The following is an 11,249-nucleotide window of genomic DNA, read 5'->3' on the forward strand; positions in this document are numbered from 1 at the left end:
TTATTATTATTATTATTATTATTATTATTATTATTATTATTATTATTATTATTTCCTAGCCTGCCAACCTGATCTGGTTAGCCCTTCTCTGGTTAACTCAGGAATAGGAATTAGAATTTAAAAGGAATTAGAACAGTGGTTCTCAACCTTTGGTCCTCTAGATTTTTGAGACTTCCCTCCCAGAATTCCTGAACAATGAGCATACTGACTGGGACTTCTGGGATGAAGTCCAAACATTTGGAGGCCCAAAGGTGGAGATCAGTGAATTAGAAGATGGAGAAAAAGGTTCACGATTTGTACAGAATCTGGGACAAGGAGTTGGACCTGCCTGTTTAGATGTACAGAGGTTTGATGTGTATCATTCAATCCCAGATCATTGGGACAGACTGCTCTAGAATGAATCACTGTGGGTTAAGGGTTGCTATGATTTTCAGTGCTATGATTATGAGAAAAAGCCAATGACCAAGAGAATGCAGCTACAGTTTACACAGTCAATGGCTACAAGTACACTTATGCTTAAGACATCTTTGCAGGATATCTGTGATGCAGCAGGTTGTCGTGGGCTCTGAGATCCTCAGGGAGGCCCTGCTCTCCGTCCCCCACCATCACAAGCACAGTTAATGGGAACATGAGAGAAGGCCTTTTCTATGGCTGCCCATATGGGCTATGGTTGTTATTTTTAAGTGTTTTGAACATTTTTATCTTTTAACACGATTGATATTTAACATATAATTGTTTAATAATTGCAGTAATTATTCTGTTTTAATGTATAAGTTTTTGTCTGCTTTAATTGTACGTCTTTTAATGTTCTAAGCAACACTCTGAGTCCCTGTTCTAATAATGATAATAATAATATAATATAATAATAAATAAATATAATAACTTACTCACTTCCTTGTTGTTCATTATGCCCTGTTATTTTTTACCATCTTTAGGAGGAATCCACCGATTTACCATTAAGAATGAGGATAAATTGTCGACAGAAGTATCTGGTGTTGTTCAACGAATTCTTATAGCTTTTCCCGGCTTCACATTGTTCCTTTCCTGCTGTCAGTGGTATTTATGCAGCTGAAACAGACAAGAAAAATAATGCAAAAGGTATACGATGAAATTGATTTACCTTTGCCCATAGTGATGCTAATATACTGAAAAAAATTTAGAGTCAAAATATGTACTCCATAAAATTATAAAGTAGCCCGTGGAGCGTTAACAGCCGCCGCTTTGCGGAGGTCTGCCGGTGCTGCTGTTTCCTCCGCGAGGGAGCCCACAGCAGCCAAACCGCGCGACTCCCTCGTGGAGCAAAAGAGCTCCAAATGTCAAGGAAAAGCAACATGGCATATACAGTAATGAAATAAAAACTGTATGTGAGAGTCAGGTGACTCAGCAGAAGCCAATTGAGAACCCACAGGTGTAAATGGTAATACATTAACAAGTCCTGAATGCCAAGGACAAGAAATGTAAAGTGGATAATTGGACACACCTGACAATTGTTTAAGTGGTCAAGGCTGAGATGATGATCATTAATTGTAGATGCAACGAGAACCAATGAGAATGGTGTACACGCCTAATGGGTGGAAACAGACAACAGTGGTGGTACCATGCATTAAAATATAATAATGACTATACATCCCAATGTATTTGTGGGTGTAGTGGATAGTGAGGAGTATAGTATTGTTGTATTGGTTGTGTTGGATAGTTTGGAGCTGATATAGTAGAATAAGTAGATCTTTATTTAAGACTACGAGTTGTCTGGTGTCTTGGTGAAGCTACAAGAACCAGCTGGATCCTGAAGAAGGGTGAAGACTTCTGTGGAAGCAAAGAGAGAGAAGCTTGGAGAGTTTGTCGGGGTCTTCAGCCTGTTCTCTGTAACTCTTGCTAAGCTTAACCACTGGCCAAAACTGGTCAGTGCGGTGCACAACCAGGTGGTGAGTTCAAGCCCGAGGTGAAGGCTACAACTCCCATCATCCCTGACACCAAAATGGAGCTTCTTCCTGCGGGGCGGTTATGACGCGTGAGGCGCCAATGACGCACTCACGATGTCATAAGCTACGTCAATACGTGTGGAAGCGCCGCCTATTTACGTATTGACTACGTACTAGGGTGGGGTGCGGAAGCACCGCCCCTTCCTAACCCTAATACGTAGTCATACGTATTTTATGGCGGTTATAACCCGCCCTTGTCTTTTTTGCTGTTACTTTAAACCTAAAATTTCCACTGTATGACAGGCAACATTAAACTTTCAGATACTATTCTGATTTAGAGCTTCTTGCAAGTAAAATGTCACATTGGCTTATAGATGGTGTTTGCCATTTGTATTTTACTCTGGTTTATATATGTTTATATATATATATATATATACAGTGGTGCTCGGGTTACGAAATTAATTCGTAACGCGGCCGCTTCGTAAACCGAAAAGCCTTCGTAACGCCGATTGCCATAGGCGCTAATGGGGAAAAGCCGCGCTTCCGTGCGAAAAAGCCGAAAAAAGCACCAAACAAAGTTTTTTCGTAACCCGAAAAAAACATTCGTAACCCGAAACAATAATTCCCTATGGGTTTTTCGTATCCCGAAAATTTCGTAACCTGGGTATTTCGTATCCCGAGGTACCACTGCTATCTATATGTATATTATTTCATATTCATATTTCTTTTCAAAATAAATCCCAGAAGCAAACAACAGTAAAACTTAAGCTAAAACAATAGCTAGTCATTAAAATAACAACCCCAGAACCATGTCCTTATTCTGATGGTTAAACCCAACTTGCTTGCATTTTTGACTGCTTCTTTTTCTTTTGCTGTAGGTTTTCCCCCTATATTATTTATCTACATATTACTCCACCCTCTGTCGGGATAACAGATTTCTCCATCAGCACATCCACATGTGTATGGCTACCGTGTAGTCCACACTTCCACTCTCACTAAAATCTTCACAGTTTTAGAGCAGAGTGGCACAACACATTTTTCTTTCCTTATATTTTCAGGCACTGTCACCCCTCTAGACATCAGGTTAGCTTGTGCACGTGTCTTTTTCAGATGTTTCTCCACACTATACCAACAATGTTACATTAGGCACATTCTCTCATAGTGTTTCCTAATTTAATGTGAGGATGCATCCAAACCACACTCAAATTATTATTTTTTGGCTCTCTCACATTTGATACTCATTTGACATAGCTTATGAACCTTGGATATATTAGTGGTCTATTCTCTGTACTCTATCTTGCAGTAGTTTAAATTGCGGAGGGAATTTGTTTATTCCCTCTGGCGGGCCTTCCCATCTGACCCTGTACAAAATAATCCCATTCACTCTGATGTTCCAACTCATCAATCATGATTAGGAGAAAATGTAATTTTAATTGCTGTTGTATTATGGGAAAGTTAATGTTTTTTTATTGGAATTACCATTGTAAACTATCTGTATTGTGGTTTTTTTTTTACTGCTTACTGTATTTTATCCGATTGTAATCCCGCCTTGATCTGTAGGGAGAGGCGGGAAATATAAATAAATTATTTATTATTTGTTATTTTTATTTTATGGACTACGTAGGTTGTGTTTTGTATTTTGTCTTATTTAGCCATGGGTCAAAATCTAGGTCACATGAGCTCTAGTTTTGTGGCAGTTATGGGGAGTCAATCCATTGTGGTTTATCTCTGTCACGTTACCAGAAATACCAGAAGAAATCTTCACAATTGGTGTTACCTGTTCTACTCCAGCCCCTCTGAATCTGGCATTAATTGACTTAGGAAATTTGTCTCAAAATGCATCAAGTGGGTCATGGTGTCAGTGCTGAGGGAAATAAGTATTCTTCTTCCTGTATCATGCATTCCTAGAATATAGAATTGTTAGCCTTATGCCCTGTGCATTTAGAAGTAGATTTTAGACCAACCCTGAACTGAAGTTAATTTGAAAATAATTGAGAACATTAGTTCTAATTTACAACTTACTTCTTCTCTAATCTTTGTTTTGTTTTTACTCTTTCAGATCTACAAAAAGGGTGGTCTTTCATCATTAAATGCTCTTCCAGAAAATTTGCTTAATTACTGCCAGTATCGTACAGTATTCTTAAGGCCTACATCTTCTGGAGATCATAGACTTGATGATGTTTCGTGTAAAACTATAGGTTTGTACTTACAAAAGTGCAAGGGCACCAAAAAGAAATGAAGTTAGAGAAGTGATACATTTCCACTGTTATCCTATTAAACCATCTATATTGCATTCTGAGTATATTGTCTAGTAGTGTAACCAGTCAGCCTAGAAAATAGCAAGGAACCTTTTAATCCATCCCTGTGCTGTTTCATAGATTGCTTGTTGCTTGCTATGAGACAGATGGATTGATCCTGTTTTCTTGTGACTTTAATTTGTTTTGGGTATGATGTTTTTAGATGACAGAAGAAACAATCCATAACACATAGTTTTATCTCATGCTCCATGTTGAGGTAGGTGATTTTTTTAGTTTCAGATGTTGACCTCTGCTACTTAATTAAAGACAGAAGACATGTAAAACCAAGAGTGTATAAAAAGTAATAGGAAAAGAATATCTTCAGGAAAATCTTTCTTTCCATTTGTGGAGGAAGACGTTTTCAAAGGCAAATTGAAAATAGAAAATATATACTAGGTGGAATAGATCACAGTTCCAATTCAGACTTCAAGGAAATCACCTCACTATGAAAAGAGCTGGACATCGCAGGAGGGGTCGTAGACAGCAGTATTCACTCACTTATGGCAAACAGTAATTTTAGATCACTCTGTTCTTCAGGTGGCAACTCATGGGCAAAACACTGTTTATAAAGACATCAAAGGAAAGATAGCTACATCCTCTGTTACTGAGAAACGAAGAAAATATGGCAGGGAAATTCAACATTTACTAAAAATTGTGGTAATACCGAAGATACCAGATGATCAGAATTTCAAAAGAATCTATTCAGCCTTTTTCATGCCTTCCTAAAAAAATGTCTGTTCACAGACTGGTACTTGATTTGAAATTTCTCAAGGGATACATGAAGTAACAGATTCAAAATTGAAACGTTGAAGACAACTCTAAGAATTCTAGTGCTGTAACAAAACTGGTGTGGAGGAGAAGGGAGCTAATGTTTGAAACTGAAAAAGAAGTTTGGGACTCCTACCTCAAGCTTATGGAGTGTAGGATAAACCCATATATTGTAGATTGCTCCTTATGTCTAGGAAAATTATTCTTCGCTGCAATGCTTTTCATGATGACTTCCTGATACAACAGAAGAGTGGGTTAACAGACATATTCCAGGAACTGGTCAATTCACTGGAGCAACATGGACCCCTAAACTGAGTGGTGCCAACAGAGTCCTCACAAGAAAGGAGATATTTCCAAGTATTCAGATATGCTACAGTGCTTATCTATAAGAATGCAGTAAGGTGGTTTCCAGAAACTCCCATGATATACGTAATTAATCAATGTGCACCTTGGTAGAAACATTTGTACATCCTGTATCTTGTTGAAATATCTGACACAAAATAATCAAACACGAAGTGATTGAATCATTAAAAGTTCTAGAAATTGCTATGTTCCTTCAATTTTAGGTTAAGGATATGGAAAGTGTAATGGACCACTTAATCACTATCTTTTAAATGTAATTATCCTATCTTGTTTTAGGAAGATCTGTCCAATATTACTTCAGTCAGGGTAATGCAGTTTTAAAACATTCAGCCTGTATTACTCACAAAACATGTTACCATAGAAATATAAGCTAATATAATAAAAAAAGACTTTTTGAACTCTCACTCATAGGTCCAAAACACACTGCAGAAATAATCCAGTTTTAAGTGTCCTGGCTAAATGCTAGGGGATTTTGGGAACTGTTGTTTTGTGACACATTTAGCCTGCCTTGTTAGAATGCTCTGGTGCCACAATAAACTACAATTCCCAGTATCCCCTAGCACTGAGCCAGGGCAGTTAAAGTGGTCTCAAACTGGATTATTTCTACAGTATGTTTTGGATCACTGACTCTAATTTATAAATGAGCTATTTTAATTAAAAAGTAGAAATTACACTTTCGTTGAAACATTTCTTTTTTCTTAACTCATTAAAACTTTGTCTGTCTTTCTGTCACAGGTTGCTTTAGAGAATTGTGCGCATTGTGTTGGATGCTTCATGTTCGTGAAAGATTATCTGACAATTGCAGACGGTACCAAACTGCAAGGGAGAATTTGGAAAATCAGAAAGTGATTATGATGGCACAGAATTTTAATCATGTTGAGAAATGCTGCATCAACTTGCTATTGTTTCTAAAAAAAAGTTTGCATTTTTGCAATGCCACACCAATCTTAAAAGCTGTAGTTGTATTTTAAAGAAGTAGCTATTCTGTTCCTAAGTACTTATTTTAGTTCCTAAGTTGCTATATGGCTATTCAAAACAGACTTAAGTAACCTAAGGCGGGATACAGACTGCCCCTTTGGGGCGGCCTGCACCCACCCGCCCCTTTCCCCAATGGATCGAGGCCTAAGCTGCCACAGCGGCAACCCCAGAGGCCCCGATCCGCCGCTTTTCCAGGCCTCCGACAGTGGTGGAGAAAGGGGCCTTTCGATGCGGCCACAAGTGCCCTGCAGCGGTGCCAGGATGTGACGTCCGCGTTGTGCTGTTTGGCTGCGGTGCAGCCGTGACGTCATAATGGTGGCACTCATGTAGAAAGGGCGCCACCATTACAACGCCATGGCCATGTACTAGGGTTGCGGGGCATCAGGAAAGGACGCCCCAAGGCAACCCTAGTACGTATCCAGGCCGGCACTTTGCGCCAGTCTGGGTACTGCTTAAGATAACAAAAACAAATTGATACAAAGCACTGTATAGTTTTTAATAAAGTTACCTATAGGATTAATGAAAATGGCATAATAGTATGCCCAGACCTGCATTTCCCCCCAATCCTGTGGTTTTTATTTGAAAGCACATCTTTTCACAGTTTATGAATTCTTATTAATTAATAATTAATAATTTGTTTTATTTATATACCGCTATTCCAAAGATCATAGCGGTGAACAGCAAGTAAGCTAATTAGCAAGTAAGCTAATTTGCCCCCCAACAGTCTGGGTACTAATTTTAGCGACCTCAGAAGGATGCAAGCCTGAGTCCAGCTTGGGCCCTTTTGCTGGTCTTGAACTCGCAACCTTGTGGTTTTGAGTGAATGGCTGCAGTACAGGCATTTAACCACTGTGCCACCAGGGCTCCTATGCATTTTAAAAGAGCAAACAAAGGAGCAAGTTTCCACAGTCTTTCTACTGAGTATTAGAGAGGCATGTGTTTTTCAGTCTGTTTCCAGTATTAGAGGCCATCTGAGGAAGAAAAGAGTTTGAATCATAGAATCATACAGTTGGAAGAGACTTTAAGGGCCATCTAACTCAACTCCCTGCCATGCAGAAAGACACAATCCAGGCACCCCCGACAGTTGGCCATCCAACCTCTGTTTAAAAGCTCACAAGAAGGAGACTCCACCACATTCTAAAGGAGTGTGTTCTACTGTCAAACAGCTCTTACTGTCAGGATGTTCTTCTTAATGTTTAGGTGGAATCTCTTTTCCCATAGTTTGCATCTATTGCTCTGTGTCCTATTCACTGGAGCAGTAGAAAACAAGCTTGATCCATCCTCCTTTACATGAAATCCCTCCAAATATTTAAACAGGGCTATCATATCAACTCTTAATAGACTGCATGTTCCCCTCACTCATGTTACCCTTTTTTCCCTTAAAGTCCATTAATTTGGCTGCTCCAAGTAATAGATGACTGTCACAGATCCGATTGAAGATCATTTTGTGCTGTCATATACTGTTCAAGATTGAGATAATAGGTTTCATATTAAATCTTCAATTAGTTATGTGACATTATCTCCTTAGGAATGCAAGAAAATTGAATTTGACACTTGTATAATTGAAAACTCTCTCAGTGCATTGGAGTGGGCTTGTCGAATGCTCCCTTTTGCTCGCTTCATGAATATTGAAGAACTTGTCCAAGACATTATTCTGAGCCTTATTGGAGAATTGCCACCAATAAAAAAGGTATAGATTATGACAGAGTTTAGTTTTCTTTAAAAAACTATATTCTTTGTGTTCATAGTTGGTAATTAACTTAAATAAATCTTAAATTCTTTTTGTACAGGTGGCAGAAATTTTGGTGAAAGTATTTCCTAATCTTGAAGATGTAAGAGTCCCATTAAGAGATAAATATAATGCTTTGCACCAGCGACTTAGACACTGCATAGTGAAAGGTAATGTGCATGTTGTTTAAGGAAACAAAATAGACAAGTTACTTAATCAGCATTTTCTTTAAAACTAATTAGCTTTTCTCAGGAAATTCACTTTATACCATATATACTAGTCCATAAGTCTAAAAATGTATGCCCAAAAATTGACCCCAAAATCCTAGGTCAACGTATTTATGGGTCACTATGGAAATGTAATAGCAGCTCTTTCAGATTTCCCCATGCAGTGTGGAGAGGAGTTTATTTCTTCTTCGTGGTCTCTGCGAATCATACAAATGGGTTTTACTGCGCCTGCGCAGTGCTGCTCGGAACCTACTGGAATCACTGGGCAGAGTTAACTCTGCAACATATTGAAACTTTTTGGCGGTAACTCCGCCCACCCGTTATAAGGCCCCTGCCTTCCCGCTCTTTTCCCCAGTTCCTTTTTTCCGCCGCGCTAGCTGCTTCAGGGAACTTTCGCTTGCTTTGCTTGCTTGGAATCACTTTCGTTTTTTGACCTCGGACTGTATCTTGACCATTCTTTGTCTCCCGCCCCTGGTAACTTCGGACCTTTGGACTGTTGACCTCGTTTACGGATTCTCCCACTGGCTTTGACGACTTTGGAAATGCCTGCGCCTTTCAAGAAGTGCAACATTTGCGGGGGCAAGGTGCCCGTCCAGGACCTGCACTCCTCCTGCCTGCTGTGCCTGGGCAAGGACCATGACACCAAGGCCTGCCTGCTCTGCAGATCCATCTCCTCTCAGGCCCGGAAAAAACGTGAGTCCCGGCTCACTTCGGCGATCGCCCTGGGGAAGGTGCAAGAGGGAGGTTCGCGGTCATCTTCTGTCCCGCCTTCGGCGCCCCCCGGCTCATCTTCTCGGGCCAGTGTGTCCAGCGTTGGATCTGGGAGAGCCGCCGTTCCCAGCGTGGTGTGTGTCCTGGCCGGGACCCCTTCCACCACCTCCGCTGTCGGCTCCGACTCGTACCACTACAACGTGCTTCCTTTCGGCTTGGCCACGGCCCCACGAGTCTTCACCAAGTGCATGGCACCGGTGGTGGCATACCTTCATCAGAAGGGCTTCATGGTGTTTCCCTACCTGGACGACTGGCTGTTTACAGCCAAATCCCAAGACGAGCTGCAGGAGGCAGTCTCATTCGCCTTGCACCTTTTAGACTCCCTCGGGCTGGTCGTGAACAGGGAAAAGTCCCACTTCACACCGACCAGGCAGATCAAGTTCATCGGGGCCATCCTCGACTCCGAAAACTGCCTAGCCTTCCTCCCTCCGGACCGGTTTCAGGCCTTGACAACGTCCCTCAGGCCGTGCATCTCCCACAGAAGGGTGAGAGCCAGAGACGTCCAAGTCGCCCTGGGCCACATGGCATCAACGACATTCGTCACCCCCTGGGCAAGACTTCGTCTTCGGCCGCTCCAATCCTGGTTCCTCTCCGTCTTCTCTCCGTTGGAGGACCCTCCTTCAAAGTGGCTCACGGTACCGAGACCGGTGGCCGCTTCCCTCAGATGGTGGCTAGACAGCTCCAACGTCTGCACCGGGATGCCTTTTCATCAGCCTCAGGCACAACTGACTCTGACAACCGATGCATCCCTGGAGGGATGGGGCGCCCACCTGCTCGATCTCGTCGTCAAAGACAGGTGGTCCGCACAAGACAAGCTCCTCCAACGCTTTGGAGATGCTCGCAGTAGAGAAGGCTTTGAGGGCATTCGAGTTTGCTGTCGCAGGAAGAGTGGTCCTCCTGAGGACGGACAACACCACCGTGATGTACTACATCAACAAACAAGGTGGTACCAGATCCAGGACCCTGCTCGACCTCACGCTCCGCATCTGGGACTGGTGCATCCAGAGGCGCGTCCTCCTCCAGGCGATTCACCTTCCCGGGGAGGACAACGAGCTGGCAGATCGCCTCAGCAGATCTCCTTCGGTGTGCCACGAGTGGAGGCTCCATCCCGAGACGGTCAGCGACCTCTTCAACCAGTGGGGAACCCCCCGGATCGACCTCTTCGCGAACAGGTGGAACAGCCACTGTCCCCAGTTCTGCTCCAGGAAGCGATTGGACGGATCCCTCGGAGACGCATTCGCTTTCCTCTGGACGGGGCAGCTCCTCTACGCCTTCCCTCCGTTCCCTCTCATCATCAGAGTGGTGTCCAAGATGACAACGGACCGCTCGCATGCGATCCTGATCACCCCGTGGTGGCCGAGACAGCCGTGGTTCGCATCCCTTCTCCACCTCTCCAGGAGATGCTTCCTCCGTCTCGACCCTCGTCCGGACCTGCTGTCGATCCAGGACGGACGGATTCTCCACCCCGACATCGAGAGCCTGCCGCTGGTAGCCTGGATGATTCGGCCCTGACTGCCTTGCCGGAGGCAGTGAGGACGGTGATATGCGTGCGAGGGAGGAAAAAAAAAACCTTCCCACCCAGGCTCTATGCCCTTAAATGGAGGAGATTTTGCCCTCTTCCTTGACAAAAGGGTTTTTGTCTCTGCCAAGGTGTCACTCCAGTGGTTGCTGAGTTTGATGGCAATTTTGGCTGGCGCGCGCTGTCCCTCACATCCATCAAATGCTTCCTGTCTGCTATTTTGTGACCAGTTCGGGGGGGAGGGTTTCTTTCTTCAAGGACCCCTTGGTGAAGGGGTTCCTGAAGGGTTGTGCCAACCTGTATCCTCCTGTGTCGGTACCAACGCCGGCTTGGAGTTTGGAGTCGGTACTGTCCGCTCTCCAATCCAAGCCCTTTGAACCGATGGCCACAGTGGACTTGAGACTATTGACTTGGAAAACCGCTTTTCTTGTGGCCATCACCTCTGCCTGCCGTGTGGGTGAACTCTGTGCTTTACGGAGGGACCAGCCATTCCTGAGGTTCCACAAGGACAAAGTGGTCCTCCGTACGGACATCACCTTCCTGCCGAAGGTTGTGTCTGCTTTCCACATGTGCCAGGACATTGTGTTGCCCACTCTAGCATCCAACCCGACGTCGGATGAGGAGCGACGCCTACACTCTCTTGATGTCAGGAGAGCACTGGCATTTTACCTGGAC

General features: G+C 43.2%; 1 protein-coding gene across 1 annotated transcript in view; it reads left to right on the forward strand.

Annotated features, from left to right (window-relative positions):
* Nucleotides 1-11,249, forward strand: part of CPLANE1 (ciliogenesis and planar polarity effector 1) — a 100,238-nt gene that overhangs the window by 34,050 nt on the left and 54,939 nt on the right. Inside the window, 6 exon segments of the mRNA XM_042451335.1 lie at nt 936-1,054; nt 1,056-1,098; nt 3,982-4,120; nt 6,086-6,195; nt 7,857-8,018; nt 8,119-8,227. Of these exon segments, the coding sequence (XP_042307269.1) occupies nt 936-1,054; nt 1,056-1,098; nt 3,982-4,120; nt 6,086-6,195; nt 7,857-8,018; nt 8,119-8,227 (682 nt within the window).

This window comes from Sceloporus undulatus, chromosome 2 (assembly GCF_019175285.1).
Source record: "Sceloporus undulatus isolate JIND9_A2432 ecotype Alabama chromosome 2, SceUnd_v1.1, whole genome shotgun sequence".
Lineage (NCBI taxonomy): Eukaryota > Metazoa > Chordata > Lepidosauria > Squamata > Phrynosomatidae > Sceloporus > Sceloporus undulatus.